This window comes from Aspergillus saccharolyticus (genome assembly GCF_003184585.1).
Source record: "Aspergillus saccharolyticus JOP 1030-1 unplaced genomic scaffold BP01scaffold_3, whole genome shotgun sequence".
Taxonomy (NCBI): Eukaryota; Fungi; Ascomycota; class Eurotiomycetes; order Eurotiales; family Aspergillaceae; genus Aspergillus; species Aspergillus saccharolyticus.
In genome coordinates, this window is record NW_020290613.1 from 600,794 (window position 1) to 621,681 (window position 20,888).

The following is a 20,888-nucleotide window of genomic DNA, read 5'->3' on the forward strand; positions in this document are numbered from 1 at the left end:
CAGACAAATCACAGCCGAAGCGACAAGGCAACAGTCGACCTCAAAAAGAGCAAGTCATTAAGACTAGCTAAAACGCATGCTACTGAGGATACTGTCGAAGTCAATTCAAGAACTCGTTCAAACTACATCAGACACTCATGAGTGGTTATGTGATATGCACGAGCGTCATCACCGACCATAGTCGCGCATGATGCGGACTTGCCCAAATTCATTGATATAAGGTTGGGAATCGGCCGCAACTATCCAGGGTCCATTGGCTGGTCTCTCTCGTTCGATTCCGAAGGGCCAGATCTCCTCCATGGCCAGTCGAAAATCATCCTTGGGCTCACCATTCTTTATCCTCAATTTCTCGAAGAAGACATAAGCCGCATAGAACAACATGCCCGTGTTGCCAACAAGAGCCCCCTCCTGCTTGAGGAAGAGGTGCAGCAAACCGGAATTGATCGTCTTCCCACCCATGGGGAATGCCGCCCTGGCCGCGTCCCGCAGGAAACCGGCCTTGGTAACCCCAGGCTTCTGGACGTGCTCTCGAATCATATGCCTGACTCGGTCACAAGTCTCAAACACCGGCACCTCCAACTCATCATCACTCTCATCCTCCAATGTAATACCAGAGACATCATACTCAGAGTTCTGCTCTGCTGCACGGCTACCTCTACCGCTCCCCACTGTGGTCGCGGAAACCTTCTTCGCTCTTTTCTTCGTGACCGTAGCTATAGCCGTGGCCGTAGCAGGAGCTGTAACCGTAGCGGCGGCAGCATTTCCAAGCGATTCATCAACCGTCAAGGCCGGCCGCTGCCGCACGATCCCGTGGTCCCGCCGGCATCTGAACCACTCTGCGGCATTGATATACGTCGCCGACCGCGACCCCTTGTGCGGGCCGGACTGGCTCATGAAATCTCGATATGACTTGGCTGACACGTTGATGGCGGACTGGAAGGCCCCGGCCGGCATCATCTTCGAGTCGATAAGATCCCGTATCTCCTGCCGGACCTCGTCGCAGTTCTTGGTGGGAGGTTCGCGCGGCTTGGACCTATACAGAGCCCGAGGCTGGGTCTTGGTCCCATTGTTATTCTCCTTGTCATTGTCCAAATCCTTGTTGTGATTGTTGTTGTCGTGACTATTGACGTCATTGTCATCGTCGTCGTTGTCCTCGTCCTCGAGCTGTGCGTCGGTGGAGGTACGCTTCTTCGCGCTAGCGGCCGCAACCGCAGCTGGTGCGGTTAACTTGCGTCTGCGATTGACGCTCAATTCGGGATACAGGCATGAGTCTAGAGACTTTTTTGATGCTTTAGATGAATTAGGGCGACTGGAAGACATGGTGATATGGTAGATAGTAAAAAGAATAACAACAAAAAAAGAAAAAAGAGTGGTGGGTGGTGGGAGAACGAGAGGGAGAATAAAACACTCAATGTACCAAGGATACCTAAAGGAGAAGAAAAGAATTACAGGTCAAATCCTTCCGTCGCGTCAAGGATCATCCAATATTGTTCTTTGTTTACTCATTTCTAATCGTTGAACACCGATTCTTATTAGTGGTGGCCTCTTCGCGTCGGGGGTCACGGGCCAACCGAACGCTCACCAAGCCTGGAGAGATCGGCCACCTCCTAGAACAGGGCCACTGCGTGAGATCGGGCCACCTACCTCTCGAGCACCATATCCTTCTAAAAGGCGTATGTACGAGGGGATCTTTTCTCTCAAACCCAGTGGTGAATTGACTGTCAGTGGCCTAGACAAGTGTTCAGGGACAGCAGGTATGAGAGATGTAGCATCGGACTGATAGCAACCAGTGGAACTTGCCTCTTGGGAAGAGAATGAGACAGACATCCAATTGAATAGAAAGTGCATTCATTGACTTGCAGGCGCAAGAACAGCTCGGAACTCCAAAAAAAAACGATCATGTGCGCCTTTTCCTACCTAGTAACAAAGACGCAAGAGAAAGAATCAACCCATTGTGAACCCATCAATCATCACCAAAGCCGCGCTTTGCTTCTACCCTACCCCAAGCCTATCTCCAACAAACTCCCTGGCAGGCATCCTGGTGCTCATTGGCTTCTTCTCGGCTCCCCCTGTAATATTGTACATGATACAATTGGTTATTATGAAAAGATAACACCGCCTTTCAGCTTTCCTGTCCAGGTCATGACGACAGTAAGAAGAATCAGATTTCAGTAGATATTCTTCGCCACTCAAAAGACGTGTCCAACAATGTAAGGCGTTTATGCGGAAATTAAGATCTCATTACAAGTCCAAGGCCTTGTAGTCGGCGCCTGCCTCTGCACTCAGGGGTTGCACCCCCCGGCTAGCATCAGCGCCCGTGGGCTGAAAGTTGTACCGGTTTCCAATGCCTGCCGTGGCAGCATCGGCGAGCAAAGCGTTGGTCTCCTCACCAGGGCCCTTCAGGCTGACTGATTGGAGGGTGTCTTGAACCTCTTTGACTCTCTTCTTGAAGGCCATTCTGTCCAAGAAAAGCTGTTGGCGAGCAAGCTCAAGCTCGCGGCGCTCAGCCTCAATGATCTCCTCCATTTCATTGAACTGCTGCAACTTGATCTCGAACTTCTGGAGCGTCACGTTCACCGCGGCTGAGACCAGGCGGGTCATTTCCCGTTCTTCGTGAGAGGCCAAGGCTCCAGCGCGGGCGGCAGAGGCCGCAAGGGCAACGGTAGGAAGAGTGGCTTTACCTTCCTTGTTGGCATCCGTGCTCTGGGCGGTCTCGGCGGCGGATTCCTCGCGAACAGCATCAACCTCCATGGAATCCTCGGCTTTCACTGTGCTCTCCTTCTCCTTGCCCTTGTCTTGAGTCATCTTCTCGGCTCCGGAGGCCTTCTCAAGTTGCTTTCTGAGCTCCTTGCGGATCTCCTCTACGGAACGTCCGGCCGCGGCAGCAGCCACAGAGGGCTCCGCCATTTGGGCCAGGAAAGCGACCACAGAAAGAACCGGATTCTCGGACTGACTGATCGGGTCGCGTCCAGCCGACGCCCGGACTTCTGGGGTATCTTCAAGATATTTGTCCTCAATTTCGAGCTGCAGAAACTTCATTACACACTCCTCCTTGGTCCTCGAGCCGACGTGGTTGGCGATCTGTTCCCAATTGTCATCGAAATTCTCCAGGCCTTCGAGAAGGAGAATGAGTTCCGAGTCAGACCACGGAGCATCTTTATCGGGGGCGATTGTATAGGGGCTTTCTTCGAGTTTGACGAAATCGGAGGCATTGTGGCTAGAAGGCATTCTGCCCTGGAGGAAGCAGTTTGGACAGAGGTCGTACTTGCTGTCAGACGCGGGATTTGCCGTGGCAGGCGTTGATTTGGCGTAGTGGAATCTAAGGCGGGTGCAGTCGATACCACAGGAGAAGCAATGGAACTTCTTTCTTGGCTCCTTGCTGGCGCTCTCCATTGCCTTGGTCGCTGCATCGGCAGGTGTGCCGTTAGCGGCGGCGCCCTCGCCGTTGGTCTGCTTCTCCTTGTCTTCGCTGGCAGGTGTAATTTCTTTGCCCTTGTCATCGTAAACGTTGCGACGGATCTCGAGGTTAAGATCGGCCTTGGTAGCAGGCGTAGCTGATGCTGCGCGGTCGGTAGCGGGCAGAGGCTTGCCAGGCTTAACGAAGTGATTGGGGCCGGGCTGGAAAGGTTGCAGACCCCTCGGCGTATCAGCAACCACTCGGAAGTGACCTGTGAAAGGGGGACCAATGTTCGATGGGCGCGTCTGAGGATCGACCTGGAAGGAATGTCAGCTCTAATACTGTAGAAATTTCCACCTCAAATACTCACTTGATAGTTGATCAAACCCCACTGCTCGAGGAAAGAGTGAACACGCATAATGGCGCACACATCTCCGGCAAGGTTGCGGCGGCATGCAGTGACTGTGAGGTACTCGATAGGATTGAGTCTGTATGTGTTGATCATGAAGTCACGGTAGTCCTTGTATACTGCGGGGGTCTTGCTGCGGTTTCGACCGTTGAAGAATTCGGCGAGAGCTTTCTTCTCGATGGGGTGGATCAGGTGCATGTCGAACCAGGATGTATAGCTAGGAAGAATGATGGCATGGGTCTGTGAAACGAGATGTGTGCGCGCGGAGGTCTCAGCCGAAGCTTTAGACTGTGCAGGCTGTTCCTCCGATGTGCCTTCAGCTCCCGACTGCGCCGCGACTTCAGCGATTTCATCGCCCTCGCTTTCCTTCTTGGTCTCAGTCTCTGTGCCACCCATCTCCTCGTCTTCGGGTTCGCCATCGGCAGCCTGAGGCTTCGGCGAAGCAGGAGCATCTGGCGGATTATCAGTGTCGTGAATTTCTCAAATTCAGTAGATCTTTCACGCGACTGCGATCTCTCACGCCAATGTTGCGATGGTCGACATGTCCTTCGATGCGGGTGGGAAGAGGTAACACTTACCGGAAGCACTAACCACATCACCAGGAGCATCCTGGGCAACGATGTTCGTCTGAACTTCTTCGGCAGCGCCGCCGGAAACGACTGGGTTGTCCTCCATCTTATTGATTTAATGGCGGGAGATGACGGCTGAGGTCGCGAGCAACGGGGAACAAGGGACCTTCGCGCTCCGAGGGGTTCAGAGAATCGAAGGGGCTGATGCCGATTTCGTCACTATTACAGTTGTAAATAAGGCCTGGAGGTAGCAAAGATAAAACAAAAATATCCAGCAGGTGGTATTAACCACCAAGACAGCACAAGTCGTGGGGGGAGAAAGGTGGCTTGGGAACAGAGCGACTTGTCGCGACACGGACCGACTCTCCAAAAACTCGCGCCAAGAGCCTTTGGTAAGCTAGTCCGTATACGTACTAGTGTAATCTCTTCTCGACCCTCGTCATCTACAGCTTGATCTAACTATAAGTCACCTCTACCTTTCTTCTTCCAAAGTTGACTGTTTAAACTCTCACCCAAGCACCATTAGCTGCTGGATAAGTACCTATACTGTTCTTCTGTCACGAAGACCTGCCGCCCGCTTGGCATTTCCGTTATGATTCGACCACACCTATCAGCAAGCCATTAAGGCGGACTCTATAGCAAGCATATAGATCAGGTTACATATAAGATTCAGAACATTAATTCACATTTATAATGAAAATACCAGTGCTCGCAAGCTCTGCAATGCGATGTCAAATTTAACTCTAGAGCCAAACTCCTCTCCAGTCTCAATTGGCATTGAGCGCCTCTCTGTATGCCTTGAGACACTTCGCAATAGCAGGTCTCTCCTGTAGTCTCTGCAGCCAAGCGTTGGCATTGGGAAACTCCTTCTCCAGATCAATGGCATCTCCAGTCACGAATGGGATAATCTGATACCACTGCACAAAAGCAGCGTCCGCATAGCTGTACTTGTCATCGACCAGGTACTTGCGGCCTTCGAGGACCTTGTCCAGCACACCGGTCACGCGGCGGATCTCGTTCAAGTAGCGGTCCTGGGCGCTTTGGATCTTCTCTGGGTGGTAACGAGTGAACCAGACAAACTGGCCAAAGTATGGTCCTTGTCCGGACATCTGGAAATGGAGCCACTGCTTGGCGTGAAAATACCCGGGGGTGTCAGCCTTGGGACTGATCTTGTTGTCTTTGTCGTAAGTCTCGATCAGGTATTCAATAATGGCACCCGACTCCCATAGAGTGATCCCTGTGTTGGGATCTTCAATTGCGGGGAGGCGGCCATTGGGGTTGATGGATATGAAGGGCTCCTTCTTGATCATGTCAAAGGGCACAGACTTGTGCTCATATGGGAGTCCGAGTTCTTCAATGATCATGGCCACCTTCCAGGGGTTGGGGCCGACTTGGTGACCGTGGAGGATGATCGGCTTGAGAGACATTCTTGTACGTGTGGAGAGGATATATAGTAGAATGCGGCTTGTGAGGTAGGCGAAGGGAGGTATCTGGAGGAGCGAGGTTGAGTGTGTGAAGTGCAATCCTGGCTACACATCCGTGGCCCTTATATAGGCGATGCGAAGCATTGGAGCTTCAAAGCAAATTCGTAGGGTTAACGTATCCCTCGTAATCTGTCGCTTTCTACAAGTGACACAATCATAACAGTCATCTCACCGCAACTGGAGCCGTTGAGCAAGTCGCTGACAAATGTAAGAGATCCTCCATGTCAAATGCTTTGAGTAGGAAGCAGTAATCGTAAGTTGTTTCCGTGTGGCGCGCCTATGGATGTTTCGGGAAAAGAGTAGCTGTGTTCACAGGTCGCTTGAATGACTCGCTTGTACCTGCATTTGTCAGGAACCGATGTGTCGGGGACTCGGGGTTATCCGAGCCCGGTTGTGTGGGGAACCTGTTGAAGTCAACGATTCCCCATTCGGCACTTTCGAGATGACAAAGGGAAATGCATTAGAAATCAAACTTTGGTGGAGCACTGGAGATGACGGCTGATGACTGTTGTTTACGAGCGACTGCTTCGACGAGTGCCTCTCGGTCAGCTAATAGTTAGTTAGTTATTAGTTGACTTAGCATGCTGACGAATTGTATCATTGTTTCGATCTATCTACATGTAAAGGCGAATAGCTCTGGGGAACTTACTGACAAGATAAGACTATTTACCATGGTATTACTCATTGAGTCTAAAAATTATTCCTGATGTAGGCCACTACGCGCTTATAGCCTGCCATTAGACCTTCCGAGATAAGGACAAGCAGTGCTGAGGTGAAATAATATGATGATGTAGACAAAATATTTATATAAACCATTACACATCACTTCACTTCAGCGTCAAAAGGGTCGGTAGCTCAGTGGTATGAGCAAGAGATTGCAGATCTCGAGGTCGCGTGTTCGATCCACGCTCGGCCCTAAAGCTTTACTTTTTTGCTTTTGCTCTATATATATCATATACTCTCCGCCTTGAAGCCGAACGGAGGGACTGATTGATGTTTTTCAATCTGTTTTGTGTGGAGGGCGAGAGGTTAAAGAAAGAATGCTGTTCCGTGGGTGGCATTGATCTTGGCTATGAATCGCTATAAAGCAAGCTCTTCATTTTGAACCTTAATGGCGGTACGGGGCTAATGATTGGATGCTTGCTGAGAGCCTCTCTTCTTCCTCATGATGTCAAAAATTGCGCCGCAAACCACAATTCAAGGGTCGGTAACTCAGGGGTAGAGTGTGGGACTGCAGATCTCACGGTCACGCGTTCAAATCGCGTTCGGCCCTTGTCTTCTTCTTTTGTCGTCTTTTTGCTGTTATGAAACTGGCCATTCAGAACTCACTACGGACTACTTAGTTCAGTGGGTACTAGGTAGTAACGAGTTGATCAGCCTATGTTGCACTCATACTTCGCTGATCCTGTGATATATAATTTTGTCTTCGTTGATGGTGGCCCTACCCTTTCACGTCCAAATTCAATGGTTACATGGAATAAAGAGAGATTCATGCGACTGCGACTGAATTATCTGGAACGTATGTATTATGCTCACCGACTGGGTATCGCGCTTCCATGCTATCGTAAGAAGGTCATAATGTACACAAGAAAATTCCCTAAGAATATCCATACCACATACTAGAAGTCAACACCGCTCTCATCGCCATATAATGGCTCTTCGAGTGAGCTATTACCGGAATTAACCCGATCGACATCCTCTGAATTGTGGATCAAAGACATGTCATCATGGGGCACATCGGAGAGAAGTACGCTGTCGTCCGAATCGACGAGAGCCGGTGAAGAAGACGGCGAATCCTCATGCTCATGACGGCGTCTTTTTCTTCTGTTCTCAAGAATCTCGTCTTGCAAGTCGAAAACCTCGTGGCCGTACTCCTCCCACTCACTCCGGTATTGCAACCGATCTCGCCAGTCGAGCAGATCCTCCATTGACTTCCGTTCGCCAAATGGCCTTTTGCGGGATTCTGGCTTCATCGAAAGAAGATCACTTTCATTCACACCCTCGACCTCATCATGCCCAGGGACGCGTGAAGTAGTACGCGGGTGCGGCCGACCGATGAGCTTCCAAAGATTGGACTCCTCCGTACGGCTCGCTTCTTTGTCGACATACTCGGCATAATCATCTTCCGAGTCGACCGGATCTTCATCCATGAATGACGATGGAGCTGGCTGGCCAGAGACAAGATGCTCAATTGTGCTACCACTGTCTGAGTCGTGCTCATCTGCCACCTCAATCCCACCGCGGGCCCTAGACACACTCCTTGAGATTGAACCCGGTTGCGTAGGCAATGGCAGCCTCCCAGAGAGAATGTCTTCTACTTCGTCATAGTCCATCTGAATCGATTTCCAATCTTTCACGTGACGATTGTCTACAACGTCGAGGGAGAGCCTCCGCGCGAGTCCAACCCAGAATTCGGAGCTATTTCGGTTAATGTTAAGCACGTCCAGCGCTGTCCTAACATCGCGGCTTTTGACTTCGAGGGCCCTTTCCTGGCCAGCGTCTCTCCACTTGCGCAACCTGGCCTCCGCAAAGAAGAGAGATGACTGTACGAGGCGGCGTGTTAAACTCACGGCCAGTGCGTAGAAATCGGCGAATGCGTCAGCCGTCAAAGATGGGTTCTCATCTGCAAAAGAGAGGTGATGCCAGTTGTCGTCCAAGCGTGTGCTTCCAAAATTCATGAAAAGCCGCTCCGAGAGACGAACCCAGTTCTCCATTCTGAACAAGCCAGCGGTAAGATGCACACTGGAATAGTTGTGTGAATCCGCGCCTTGAGTATCCAGTTGGGCCGAGCTTCCTTTTTCCATATCTTTTGCTGCATGGCCGTTCGCCTTCTCTGAAATTTGATCGCTCGCGTTTGTCGTATTATGATGACTCAATTCTCTCGCTTTCGGTCGAGAGTCAATTTTCGCTGTCTTGGCCTGGGAATCCAAGTACGCAGCTGACCGTTGATTAATTATCCAAAAATTGTGATGTTTCTGTCTGCCAGCAACATCCTCCTCCTGTTGCTCCTCCAGCCGAAGTAGCTCAGCGTAATTCTCGAGAACTGCGTGGCATTCCTCGCCGATCTCGGCAGCAGCGGGTACATCAGCCAGCAGGATTGCCCGACTATGACCTGCTTCCAGATGGCGCCTTTGGAAACTGCTATGTAAGAGTTGGAGGTGTTCCTGCACTTCGATTTCAGACTTCGAGCCCAGTGCGCGCGCAGCTTCGCGAATACCCTCCTTGCCTTTTCGCTCTAGAACGCGATAGAGGATGTCCTTCTCCTGTGGGCTCCATATCACGACCCCATCTTGGGTAGAATTATGTCTCTCGGTGTCAGGATCCGCAGAATCGAAGGAATTATCACTGGTAAGCTGTCTTAACACATCGGCATATATTTCCACCGTTTTTCTTGGAAGCGCCAAGCGCATGTATTCAAGAGCAGAGGTTCGTGTGGTAGCTTTGCGTGTCAGCCTCGAGGGCTCTGGTGGTGTTCTCTCATGGTCCGCGGTTTCCAGCAATGATGCTGGTAGTGTGTTCTCGTCGGCGATGTAAACAGGGTCCGATGGATCATCGTCTATCGAGCTGCTCATGATCAAGTAACTCACGCCACATGCGTAGGCAAAGTAGAGACCGAATCATTTCCTCCTAAACAAATCCAACCCAGCAATGCGACCATGGGAATGGCTAAAGTGATGGTTAGTGGATGGGCATGGATGGGGTCTTTTCTTTTTTTTTATCGGGAAAGTTTTCTGATAAGAAAATGTTTGCAGTGTTTGCTTTACCTGGGATACGCCTTTCGCCTCGGCTGAGCCATGAATCTTTCGTCCCCAGATTATCATGGTTGGAACGCGGGAGACTGTCGTTGCAAATCCATGGCAAACCTATGGACCGTCTTTGCCGGAGATTGGGATCGAATCCCATTTTACTTGGCTCGAAGTTGTTGAGGGTTCCCCGGAGACCCAATGCACGTCTCGGACCCCTGCGCTATAAGTCTGCTGCTGCTGCAGCAGTCCCCGAAGAAGTACATACAACAGCAGCAGCACCTACAACAGCACCTACAGAAACACCAGGGATTGTTCTTCGGGACTACCAAGAAGAATGTATTGAGTCAGTTCTGGAGCACTTGAACCAGGGACACAAGCGCTTGGGAATTTCACTAGCCACGGGCGCTGGGAAGACGGTTCGTACAAGAACAAAGTGAGGTCGGAGTGAGAGCACAAGGCTGACTGGCACTCATTAGGTCATTTTCACGCAGCTGATCGGACGCATCCCCCCGCGCGAAGGCAAATATGATAAGGCGCTGATCCTTGTACATCGAAGGGAGCTTGTCGAACAAGCCGCCCGCCATTGCCGACTTGCATACCCTGATCGAAAGGTCGAGATTGAGATGGGAAATACCCACGCGTCTGGAGATGGGGACATCATCATCGCCTCGGTGAAGAGTATCGTGTCAAAGGATCGGCTTGAGAAATTCAACCCGGATCATTTCAAGTTGGTTTTGGTCGATGAGGCGCACCATATTGTCGCGCAAAGCTACCTTACAGCGTTAACTCATTTCAACCTCGATACTCTTTCACCCAAATCCCCTATACTTGTTGGAGTATCGGCCACGTTCGCGCGCTTCGATGGTCTCAAACTCGGATCTGTGATTGACCACATCGTGTATCACAAGGACTACATGGATATGATCGACGAAAATTGGCTTTCAAACGCCGTCTTCACTACCGTTCGCTCGGAAGCCGACTTAAACAAGGTCAAAAAAGACAAATTCGGGGATTTTGCCCTCGCTTCCCTTTCGCAGGCAGTTAACACGGATAGAATCAACGATATCACCGTGAGAGCCTGGCTGGCTAATGCCGAAGGTCGTAAGTCTACTTTGGTGTTCTGCGTTGACGTGGCGCACACCACCGAGCTCACCATGGCGTTCCGGCGTCGCGGCATTGATGCAAGATTTATCACAGCACAAACTCCTAAGGCCGTACGCGGGGAGCAGCTGCAAAGCTTCAAAAACCAAGAGTTTCCAGTTCTGGTTAACTGTGGACTCTTCACAGAAGGTACTGATATACCTAATATTGATTGCGTTCTGCTTGCCAGGCCGACTCGTTCTCGGAACCTCCTGGTTCAGATGATCGGAAGAGGGCTGCGGTTGTTCCCTGGCAAGAAGGACTGCCACATTATTGATATGGTGGCAACTCTCGAAACCGGTGTCATTTCCACGCCGACCTTACTCGGTCTACACCCTGATGAGGTGCTACAAAATCAGAGACTGAGCGATATCAAAGGGAAGAAACAGAGTGAAACCCCCTCTGACCGACAGCAGCCTAGTTCCGAGGTTCCAGATTCCGAGGTTGACTTTGACGATGAGAACATCAAGCTCACTTTCACTAAATATGACACGATCTACGACCTTATCAACGACCTGAAATCCGATAAGCATATCCGCTCCCTCAGCCGCTACGCCTGGGTTCGGGTGGATGAGAATCGATACATTCTCAACGAAACGACGGGCTGGCTCACAATCGACAAAGCACCAGCGGAGGAGTGCGAGGTAGCTGGAGAGATGTGGACGGTGGATTATGTCCAAATATACGGATTGCGGGAAGTACAGAAGAAGTACGCCAAGCCCCGTCGGGTTGCCGTCGCGGCGGACTTTGAAGGGTGCGTCCGCAGCGCAGACACCTTCGCTGCTACCGTCTTCGAGAACCGAAACATTAGTGTGCGGCAGGCATGGCGCCGACAACCGGCCACACAACCTCAGCTCGACAGGCTGAACAAGGCGAAGATCCGGAGCGGAAAAATCCTTGCCTCGGACTTAACGCGAGGACAGGCGGCGGACCTCATCACTAAGCTGAAGCATGGAGGCAAGAAGCGATTCTCTAAGGTCATGAAGACACGACAGGCTGCAGAGATCAAGGCCCGACAATTCGAGGAGCTGAAAAGAAGAACAGAGGTGAAGGTCGGACCCTTGCAACAGTAGCATTTGTATACTAGAGTGATGAAAATCCCCCTGGCGTTCGTTCTGAGTCTCTAGAGCAATTCTTTCTCTTTTTTCTTACTGTTCATACTGTACTGTACACAGATACCCGCCAATAGAGCAACAATCTTTTTTTCCACGGCAAAGAAAAAACGTAAGTCGTGTGGCTCCACAACTCAGCTCCACGGATACACATATGAACGCCGTCCTTATAATGATTTTTACTGACACCTGACTTTTTGTTTCGCACGAGGACCAGTCGAACCAAATCTAGAACTCACTCGTTGTGCCATTCCCGACCTTGAATGGGTGAGAATGTGAAGCAGTCTATTTGAAGGACGCAAGACTGGAACTATCTGAGGATTGAAGTGGAATTCGAGAGTCTGGAAGTGGCAGAAGAGGGATGATGGTATTGTACATCCCATAGTCAGTCTCTACTGGGGAAGACGTCAGACCGATTCGTGTAACTCACTCCACCGTATACCAGCAGATCAATGTAGCGCACAGGCGGATGTAACGGATGAATATTTTCTTGCTTGGAAGCCGCTGGAAGATACATTCTCCTTAATGAGATCTCCCCTTTGCACCCTCACACCCTTCATCGCACCCCCTCATCCTCACCAGTCACTCTCTGCGGGCGAGAGTGCTACTCGACCAGAGCTGATCCATACTCCAAGCACGAATGATAGTACATGCTCACATAGGCTCCTTTCTCCTCTGTATACGCCAGGGACACGATATTGTGAACGCGGGTGGACTGGCTTAGATCCTCGTGTGCGCTGTACCCTGGTCAGCAACAAACAAAGCAATACACTCCAAGTGGAGATGCTGGAAGGGAAATGGAAAGCATATGAGAGGACTGAAAAATAGGTACTCACAAAACATACTGCAGGTCCTCAACATAAGTGCGAGCTCTATCCTCCCAACCAAGGGAGCGGAAAAACCGCGCGAGAGCTCTGGCCACAAAGAGATCATTTTTCCGGTGTACCGAGAGATATAACTTGGGGAGGGCCGTCGAGCGTCCCGGCTGGACTTCATAATTCCAGGCCAGGGCGAGGAGCTTCCTAGCCAAGCAAATCTGCCGGTGGGATCCGCGCTGCTCCTGATCTGCCGCATCTCTAGTACTAGCCAGAGGGCGTCCGCAGGAGCAGGTCTCCGTCTCCTCATCCTCCTCCAGGTACTTCCACAGCCGACGCAGAAGCTCGAGACCCTTGGGGCACCATGGCTCTGCCTGCAGTCTGCCGCCGATCGTCCAGATCTCCTCCGCCGTCTCCAGACTGGGATTGCCCCCACAGACGCCATAAAGCTTCACTCGCGCCGCCGCAGGATCGGTATAATCCCACCCCAAAAAGGTGTAGTCGTTGAAATGCTGACCCGCCTCCATGTACTCGACCGCCGGCCGCATGGCCTCCAAACTCTCCACGTGGCATCGGGCGGGTATCTGCTCCAGACACTGCAGAAGCGTCGCCCCCAGCGCGGCTGGGGCGAGCTTCCACCGCACCCCCAGAAAGAAGTAGCCTTTGACGGCGCTCGCCCCCGCCGGCAGGAAATCAAAGCCCATGCAGTGGGTGGCTTGCACCGAGACCGCGTCGAATGCATGATCATCGCGGGTGAGCCGTCTTTCCTCCTCGCCGGAAAGGGTCAGATGAGCCGTGATGTGCCGGTGCAGTTCCAGATCAAAGCCCTGCAGCCCGAGCCCCGCTATCTGCGCGCAGATCTGCGCGACGCCTACCTGTCGAAAGCGGTCACGGTTTGGGCCTGTCATCCGCCCGAGGGGCTCCATCGTGAGACGCACGGTGGCTGCGGCGCCGGCCCCCTGGAGGTTGAGGCTGGCCTCAAACGGGTGGCCTGTGACCGTCAATAGGCTGTGATATTGGTGTGGGTAGGGGCCTAGAAGTGGAACGAGCTGGTTGCGGAGAAAGAGCAGGTGTTGATACTGCTCCGACAGAGGGTAGTGAGCTACTTGGAGGAGGCGGCCCATGAGAGGGGCGATGTTCTCCCACCATTTGAGCTCCTCAGAGTCCGGGGGATGAGGAGGATATCGGACGATGATGTCCCATGGGTTGTCGGAAATGCTATGCTTGGAGGCTTGGGTTGTCTGGGTGTCAGGGGCAGTGGTGTCTTTGTGGGGGGGCTCTTCCCGGCAAGGTTCAGACAAAGGAAGAGATCCTGGGAGCGTAACCGGCTTGCTTGGCTGACCTAGGGTTGCCATTCTAGATTTCTGAAGATATAGCGATAGTCTCTGGCAAGCAGCCTGGAGGTATATAGCTAAGCGAGATGAAAGCGTACACAGTCTGCGAAAGCCACCCCGCCTATTTATTTCTCCCTGGCACCAAACAAGGCTTCAAGTAGGCTGCGCCAGCTGGCAGCAGCAGCAACGTAGGTCGGGCTTCAAAGTTCCTTCATCAAAGGGATCCTGGCAAGTGTCCCTGCGAATTGCAAGATCACTCTAGGAATCTGCTCAATATACTCCGAAGTCCGCCTACCTTGTCCTGCCATGTTGTACCACTAGCATGACACCGGCAAAGCTGGACTTAGCGACCTATTTTCAGTCTTTGTGCCAGACGTGCCAGTCGTCGAAACATCCATATCGTAGAGTGCACAACATGTCGGTGGCTGAGATGCCTACATTAGCGCCGCTCTGCTAGACCCATTCCCACTAAAAGAGAATAATGCACGAGAGAATATTGATATATTGACCAGAATAGGATAGACAGCGACTAAATCTCGATCTGAAAGCGCTAAGATGAACCCAATTCAGTAGCTATTCAGTGAGCTCGTGGATGGTTGAAATAAAGAAGGATCTTTTTAAGCTTCAGGGCTGGGTTGGGCAATAGCAGTACAATAAAAAGGGAAGTGATTACAGCCTAATCAAGCACGAACAGCATTATTGTAAGACGAACAAAATCAGCAAAGGACTGAGCGCGTAGTAGTACTGGAGCAAGGGCGGGATAAACCTGGTCTGTAAACAAAATGGATTCAATGTATACTACTGTAGCACCATGATGCTCAAACATGTTGCTGGGCGGCTGTTACGACACGCAGTGTCTGGTGTTAACTACTGAAAATGCCGATGCAGGAGATTGAGCCTCTACAGAATGGCTACCACACGTCTTTTGCTTGGAGATACCACTATCCTACTGGAGATCTCCATAGTACGCATCCCACGCGAACCAATCAAAGGTACCCTCAAACGTCCGTCGAGTCTCTCTAGTCTCACCCAAAGCACCACTACCACCCGGTAAGCCCTCTAAGTCAGCCAGAAGCCAATCGAGGTAGCTGGCATAGTTGATCGCGCCCACATCGGCCGGGATGTGCTCGCCACCGTGCTGTTCTTGCGGCGTGCACTCAGCAGCAGTCGCCGGAGAGCGATGTATGTTCCTTGCGAGATGCAGAAAAGCAGCCGCAACGTGCTCGAGCCGCGTGCACAGCGTCGCAAGAAGGCGCATTTGCGAGCGCATGCTTGCGAAATACGTCACTGTTGTCGCCAGAAGGTTAAGATCGTGTTCGGTGGTCGGCGTCACAGGGCCAGAATGGTGCACAATGTTCTCAAAAATGACGAAAAATGGGGTGAATGGATAGTAGAGAAGGTGCCTCATCGTTTGCCCGGCGGTGGTTAGTCTCGTTTGGCTAGAACGTGCAAACTCAAAAGCCTATATGTGCCTTACCAGATGACTCCGTTGTACAAGGAATTCCAATTGGAGACCATCGATTTCAGAAGCGAAATGGCTTCGAGCAGACGTCAGACGTAGGCTGGCCGAGGCTTCGTCGCCCTTCAACAGTAGTATAAACACGTGTAGGTACTGAAATTTCATGCTATTGATGCCTAAAGTCATTTCGCGGGTTTGTTCGGCGGCCGATGAAACTCTTTCGAATTCCAGAATCTCTGTCAAGCGCTAAAGGATGGTAAGATAGTCTACTTTACAGAAGTTACAGGGAGGGATTCGTGCCTGGTTCGTGTCTGAGTACCAAATGTTCAGACTTGAACGGAGAGCAGTGGCTGAATAGGTTGCGGACTGGCCGGCAGCAAGGACATCGGCAAGATTCCCCATCAGCTTTGCCAACTCGATCGAGCAACGGAGCAGTTGGGCGCCGAATCGAGATGGCCGTGGCTGGATCTGTGCGTTGTTCAAACGAGTATGAGGCTGGAACATGAGCAAGGTTTGTTCATCCGGCAGAGGGACATTGTGATATAAGGCCGTGGGTAAGAATGGGGACGCCCGAAGGCAAGATAACAGGACTTGTCCATCATGAAAAGCAGCCAAAAGCGACAATGACGGTGTTGTTGTGATCTCGAACCCTGTGGATTATGCAGATGCATGCCCAGGGCTTCTGCCTGCCTGCATGCGTTTCCAAGCAACATCCACGACGTATTCGGCGCGGCATAGTCTTCCCTATGCATAGCCAAGAGTGTCAGCACTTGCACGTTGGCCTCGCGTGGCTCAAGGAAGACACTACTATGGTTGAGCGCTAGCTGCACATTTCGACGTAATACCGTTGCCTCATGGCTTTCATCGGCAACAGACACGGCAGACAACAGCATGTAGTTGAAGTAGACGACCCAGGCCTTTTCTTGCACTCTATGTGGCTCAAAGACGACTTGCAGAGTGATCTCATCAGATGATGCGTTGAAGAAAGGCTTGCCCAGGTCTGATAGCTCGAAGAATCCTGTTTGAGTCGCTTTGTTGTTAGTTATGAAGAGTCAACGCGAAGCACAATTTGGACGACCTCACGGCTGATCAATTGGTAGCCGATTGCTTTGGAAGGAACCCAGAAGGCCAATGCGCTCTCTTCAGCTATCTGCTCAGACTGACTGGTAACAAGTCGGCTGGACAGATACTGAAGCTCGGAGTGGGCACTTTGGTGCGTATCATCTTCTAGCCGGGAAATCCTATCGATGCTCTTAGATGCCTCTCGTAAAAACGAGAATGAATGCGACGGGCCAATGTAGAGCTTAGGGTTAGGGATTGTCTTCTCGGCCACACTTTCTTAACGAGAATCTGGCGGAACCTTCAATTTATCGGTCCGGGTCGATGCGGAACCGAGGACTTGTAAAGCTTCATCGACGGATTTCGTCAATTGCTGTACAAGCTGCTCGAGGTGTTTTAATCGATCTGCGATAGTACGCTCCTCAGTTGACACAATGGCTGGAGACCTTGAGTATCGCGGGGTTTAGATATCATTCTTTAAAGTAGGCCGAGAGTTCGTCCTTTGGTGAGTCTCCCCGGTACAAAGCAGCTTCTGCCAGTTCAGATATATGATCTCGAGGTGTGAAGAAACATCGGCTAATCTGTCTGGTATTGATGTAGCTTATGACAGCAAAGCCCGTTTACTCGGGCAAGATGTTCATCGAAGGCCGACCCTCAGAAGAAAAGCTACAACAGTACCTCTTGAGAGCAGCTCCTCCCAGTGAGTAGCATTATGCCTGCTCTTCATCCTTAGTGGCGCTAATCACACAGAAACCAGCACGCCCAAACGACCCAAACCATCCCGCGTGGCGTTGATAACAGTGCTGGTGGGTCCGGCACAGACAATGTACAGGATTCCAGAACTCAAGGCGCGTTCGTCGTCGGCCTTCTTCGACATAGTGATCGCAAGGCGATCCGTGAAGCATGCCGTCAGACTGCCCGACATCAAACCCAGCACCTTCGAACAGTATTCTTCGTGGCTACACGATCCGATCCACATGCCTAGCTCTAGTTTTAGAGACCTCATCGACATGTATACCCTGGCAGACAGGCTACTGGACACAAAGCTCGAGAGCCAGATGGTCGAATTACTCGTGACGAAGTACTCCGGTTCTTATAATCCCCCGTCCTATGAGGATATGGTGTTTGCCTCCCGGGTAGTTCCGTTTTGTGCACCGCTCTACCGGTTTCTTGTGGATATTGAAGCGCAGTCGGGCTCATGTACTTCAAGTGGGCTGCGTGAGCATGGTAGGGACAAATGGATCTCTTTCTTGGAGGGTAGTGAAGGAGATCAGCTAGCCCAGCGGACTGTACCGGAGGCGATGTCCACGGCAATGACGAAGCTAGCGTCGAGTCGACCGAAAATTATACTGAATGCCTCGGATTATCGCAGGAGAGTCGCGCCGTAACCGACTCACTGGTGGAGATTTTCATTTTGACTCGATTGAACGAGAACCTCGAGCATGGATTCCATCTCCAAGACCAAACATATATCGTACCTAACTCTGCCTAGTAGAGCATCAATCGGTATGATGCTCATCGCTGTCAGGTGCCCTTGCCCTCACCCACCTCCTTCGACCCGAAAAGCGACCAGCAGACCGAACCAGCCCAGAATCCTCGCCTGTGCCAACGTAGTCTCTGACTTTGCCAGTCTTCTCGCCACGAACAGTTGCCACCCAGCCTTCACGGCGTAGACGCACTGGTCAGCTACTCGAGGACGAAATGCACATTGATTGCCTCCGCCTGTGAACGTCTGAAGGAGACTACTTCGAGAGCAGTGGCTTTCTGCGCGCGGGTTACGTAGTATGTGGTCGTCGAGCAACCACTGGAATTCTCTTGGTTGACATGACTCCATCGCATCGCATGCGTAGATGGCTCGCCAGTTGATCAATCAGATGCTGACGAAACGGTGAGGAGTGAAAATAACCTAAAAAAGGAATCCTCCCAGACTGGGAGTCGAACCCAGGTCTCCCGCGCTTGTTCCCGAATGGGATTGACAAGCGGAAATCATGACCGTTAGACCATCTAGGAATGAGACATTGAATTTACGTCATGAATATTTTATAGCCAAAATAAATGATAATCAAGCCTTGAAGCAACCCTAACTTCCTTTCGTTCCCCCAACCTTGTCCGGTGGACTTACAGTACGAGCACAATCTAGTTGATGTCTAGATAATACCCGGCTATGCACAGGAATAGACTACCGTCTCCAAGGCTTGCTACTGAGACGACGAGCTCAAATCCACTCATATAGCCTTGAACCAAGTTATGTATTGTACCTGTCTTGGGTCGCCAAGCCAGCAGTGAATATATAGTCTGTCGGGATCTTCATGTATCCACGAGACAAAACTCGAGGACGGCCCCCCTCCTTTCCTGTAAGTTCAAACCAAAAATAGGTATATAATGCACCCATCATCGCATACTAGTTCAGGGGTAAGGGGGCTCAAGACTGAATTCCGTGCTGAATGTCACCTGGGCAAAAACAGACGGGGGGAAGGACATTTCATGGCCGTAGCATCCACGAGGACAGAAGAAGTTCATCTGAAAGACCACTAGCACATCGTCAACATAAGGATTGTTCAGATTCTCGCACGTCGCTCGATGCAAGCTGTAATGGACAATCCCAGCCCCGCCACTGTTCCAAAATCGATCGATGCCAGAACCCGCATTCCACGAATATGGGACTTTCGGAGATCACCCTAGAAGACAGCCCGACACATCTTTCAGGGTGTGCCATTACTACCAGATACATTCAGTAGATATCATGATTGCAAAGAGTAGAAAGTTGTAATATTTGAGGGTTGCGTATGTTCTCTCCGAGCCGATAACTTAGCCAGATGGCGGAAATGTAAAGAACTTTGGTTACTTCGAATCGATTATGCTGCAGTGCTGCAGTTTCTGTTTCTTTCTGAAGATCAAACTCTCGCTCCAAAAGGGTCGGTAGCTCAGTGGTATGAGCAAGAGATTGCAGATCTCGAGGTCGCGTGTTCGATCCACGCTCGGCCCTAAAGCTTTCATTTTTTGCCTTGATCAGAGATGCTCATACGAGACAGATCGATGGTCGTAGTTGGTTGATGCGACAGAACATTGATCACTGCAAACTTTTTTGCTGCGTCTTCGGATTGCTTCATCCCGCAATCCCGAATGGTACCGTAACCCCGACACCACAGACCGCGAGGAGGCATATAAGCTACAGCTACATGGTCAAACACCTGCCCACCGACACAATCCCAGCGCACTTTTGCTGGCTGTACATGCCAATTGGTTTGCATCGTGTTATCTTGTCTCCTCAAGTACTGCGGTCGAAGCCCTGCTGCCGAGAGACCAGTCAAGCCATTACTGAAAGCGAGTACACCCGATTTGTTGACCAGATGGATACAAAAGATCCATCGAAGAACGACATGCACTCGTTCCTGTAGAGGCACTATGTGACGAGTCAACAGAAGGTCGAAGTAGCCGCGGCAACCAGCCCGACGATATTGTAAAATTCCTCTACGGATATGATTCTGTACACTGACACTTCTTCCTGTTCTGCTTCTGCCGCGGTCTCACATCCTCCAGATGGCAGAGAAAACCAATGCAACCCCATCATTCACCGCAATGTGATGATAGCCTTGGAGATCTCAACACCATCTGCAGAATGCATCCTTGTCACCCAGTAGATATCTTGTCAATACTGAGGCGGTACTCCGTAGACCCTACCCATTGACCACATTTCCAAGAACAGTTCTGACTTCAATGATTGACCTCGCACGTTTTCTAAAGTGTTGTAAAAATCATCCAACACCTTGTGATTGATGCTCATTGGTGCGGGTTAATGGGAAAACTGACGTCTAAGTCTGCCGGTGTAAAGATTACCTCCAATATGGCCTACAATTGAGGCATAAGTTCTCCGTTTCATTGCGTTGCGTCGGGACGAGAGAATGGTACTTACTGGTGTAGCATTGCTCATCTTAGATTTTTGAAGAGAGCTGTTGCTGATGAGGCACACGGAGTGTAAGCAGAGAAGAGAGTAACCAGTTAAATGAGTCTCTCTACTCCTAGAGCCTGATAAGATGAACTACGACTTTTCTCCGAAAAATGACTGGAAGGATTTACCCGGTGAATGGTGCAAGGTGCAAGCATCCATTCATCCGTGTTGCAAATAAGTTATCAGCCTCCTGGGAGCCTTGTGCAATGGGCTACCGCCAGACGGCCACTGGGGATGGGAAAAAGCGGATGAGAGATTCTGGCTAATCCGGATACTTGATCTTCTTGTGCTAAGTAAGTAATGAGCCGGTTGGGGCCCTGCTGTCCGTCCGTCTACTCGTGCCGATCCACCTTTGCGAGATAGACATTGGATTTCCACCCAAGCCTTCGCACCTAAACCAAGTCCAGCACCCTGG

At 51.1% G+C, this 20,888-nt stretch overlaps 8 protein-coding genes and 4 non-coding genes across 12 annotated transcripts; 5 read left to right on the plus strand and 7 right to left on the minus strand.

Annotated features, from left to right (window-relative positions):
* Nucleotides 1-38: 38 nt before the first annotated feature.
* Nucleotides 39-1,455, minus strand: BP01DRAFT_353208 (uncharacterized protein). Its single transcript, XM_025574122.1, has one exon. The coding sequence runs from the start codon at nucleotides 1,318-1,320 to the stop codon at nucleotides 169-171; it is 1,152 nt and encodes a 383-aa protein (XP_025434884.1). The 5' UTR covers nucleotides 1,321-1,455; the 3' UTR covers nucleotides 39-168.
* Nucleotides 1,456-1,842: 387 nt separating this feature from the next.
* rscE (putative RSC complex subunit (RSC8)) lies at nucleotides 1,843-4,698 on the minus strand. The gene is made up of 3 exons (XM_025577862.1): nucleotides 4,385-4,698; nucleotides 3,768-4,258; nucleotides 1,843-3,714 (listed from the first exon to the last, which is right to left on the minus strand). The coding sequence occupies exons 1-3, from the start codon at nucleotides 4,479-4,481 to the stop codon at nucleotides 2,242-2,244; spliced, it is 2,061 nt and encodes a 686-aa protein (XP_025434885.1). The 5' UTR covers nucleotides 4,482-4,698; the 3' UTR covers nucleotides 1,843-2,241.
* Nucleotides 4,699-5,081: 383 nt separating this feature from the next.
* BP01DRAFT_353210 (glutathione S-transferase family protein) lies at nucleotides 5,082-5,917 on the minus strand. The gene has a single exon (XM_025574123.1). The coding sequence runs from the start codon at nucleotides 5,800-5,802 to the stop codon at nucleotides 5,143-5,145; it is 660 nt and encodes a 219-aa protein (XP_025434886.1). The 5' UTR covers nucleotides 5,803-5,917; the 3' UTR covers nucleotides 5,082-5,142.
* A 786-nt stretch (nucleotides 5,918-6,703) lies between these two features.
* BP01DRAFT_t36 lies at nucleotides 6,704-6,776 on the plus strand. Its single transcript has one exon. It is a non-coding gene; the product is annotated as a tRNA-Cys (tRNA).
* A 284-nt stretch (nucleotides 6,777-7,060) lies between these two features.
* BP01DRAFT_t37 lies at nucleotides 7,061-7,132 on the plus strand. Its single transcript has one exon. It is a non-coding gene; the product is annotated as a tRNA-Cys (tRNA).
* Nucleotides 7,133-7,356: 224 nt separating this feature from the next.
* BP01DRAFT_353211 (uncharacterized protein) lies at nucleotides 7,357-9,542 on the minus strand. Its single transcript, XM_025574124.1, has one exon. The coding sequence runs from the start codon at nucleotides 9,429-9,431 to the stop codon at nucleotides 7,479-7,481; it is 1,953 nt and encodes a 650-aa protein (XP_025434887.1). The 5' UTR covers nucleotides 9,432-9,542; the 3' UTR covers nucleotides 7,357-7,478.
* Nucleotides 9,543-9,688: 146 nt separating this feature from the next.
* On the plus strand, nucleotides 9,689-11,869 carry BP01DRAFT_311625 (DEAD/DEAH box helicase). Its single transcript, XM_025572460.1, has 2 exons — nucleotides 9,689-10,021; nucleotides 10,082-11,869. The coding sequence occupies exons 1-2, from the start codon at nucleotides 9,725-9,727 to the stop codon at nucleotides 11,816-11,818; spliced, it is 2,034 nt and encodes a 677-aa protein (XP_025434888.1). The 5' UTR covers nucleotides 9,689-9,724; the 3' UTR covers nucleotides 11,819-11,869.
* A 592-nt stretch (nucleotides 11,870-12,461) lies between these two features.
* Nucleotides 12,462-14,027, minus strand: BP01DRAFT_388747 (aromatic prenyltransferase; the record flags this gene model as incomplete). Its single annotated transcript, XM_025577863.1, has 2 exons — nucleotides 12,462-12,594; nucleotides 12,694-14,027. 2 exons carry the CDS (start codon nucleotides 14,025-14,027, stop codon nucleotides 12,462-12,464), a joined length of 1,467 nt encoding a protein of 488 aa, XP_025434889.1.
* A 925-nt stretch (nucleotides 14,028-14,952) lies between these two features.
* BP01DRAFT_362639 (uncharacterized protein) lies at nucleotides 14,953-15,414 on the minus strand (the record flags this gene model as incomplete). Its single annotated transcript, XM_025576230.1, has 1 exon — nucleotides 14,953-15,414. The coding sequence occupies one exon, from the start codon at nucleotides 15,412-15,414 to the stop codon at nucleotides 14,953-14,955; it is 462 nt and encodes a 153-aa protein (XP_025434890.1).
* A 1,544-nt stretch (nucleotides 15,415-16,958) lies between these two features.
* BP01DRAFT_403579 (uncharacterized protein) lies at nucleotides 16,959-18,186 on the plus strand (the record flags this gene model as incomplete). The annotated part of the gene is made up of 3 exons (XM_025578683.1): nucleotides 16,959-16,985; nucleotides 17,125-17,224; nucleotides 17,275-18,186. 3 exons carry the CDS (start codon nucleotides 16,959-16,961, stop codon nucleotides 17,910-17,912), a joined length of 765 nt encoding a protein of 254 aa, XP_025434891.1. The 3' UTR covers nucleotides 17,913-18,186.
* A 258-nt stretch (nucleotides 18,187-18,444) lies between these two features.
* Nucleotides 18,445-18,534, minus strand: BP01DRAFT_t43. Its single transcript has one exon. It is a non-coding gene; the product is annotated as a tRNA-Asp (tRNA).
* A 903-nt stretch (nucleotides 18,535-19,437) lies between these two features.
* On the plus strand, nucleotides 19,438-19,510 carry BP01DRAFT_t38. Its single transcript has one exon. It is a non-coding gene; the product is annotated as a tRNA-Cys (tRNA).
* The last annotated feature ends 1,378 nt before the right edge of the window (nucleotides 19,511-20,888 follow it).

Coding starts and splice junctions, on each gene's coding strand:
- BP01DRAFT_353208 (XM_025574122.1), bottom strand. CDS start 1,320: ATGTCTTCCAGTCGCCCTAATTCATCTAAAGCATCAAAAAAGTCTCTA.
- BP01DRAFT_353210 (XM_025574123.1), bottom strand. CDS start 5,802: ATGTCTCTCAAGCCGATCATCCTCCACGGTCACCAAGTCGGCCCCAAC.
- BP01DRAFT_353211 (XM_025574124.1), bottom strand. CDS start 9,431: ATGAGCAGCTCGATAGACGATGATCCATCGGACCCTGTTTACATCGCC.
- rscE (XM_025577862.1), bottom strand. CDS start 4,481: ATGGAGGACAACCCAGTCGTTTCCGGCGGCGCTGCCGAAGAAGTTCAG. Junction 4,259..4,384: donor TGATGTGGTTAGTGCTTCCG/GTAAGTGTTACC, acceptor ATAATCCGCCAG/ATGCTCCTGCTTCGCCGAAG. Junction 3,715..3,767: donor GGGGTTTGATCAACTATCAA/GTGAGTATTTGA, acceptor CATTCCTTCCAG/GTCGATCCTCAGACGCGCCC.
- BP01DRAFT_311625 (XM_025572460.1), top strand. CDS start 9,725: ATGGACCGTCTTTGCCGGAGATTGGGATCGAATCCCATTTTACTTGGC. Junction 10,022..10,081: donor CCACGGGCGCTGGGAAGACG/GTTCGTACAAGA, acceptor GGCACTCATTAG/GTCATTTTCACGCAGCTGAT.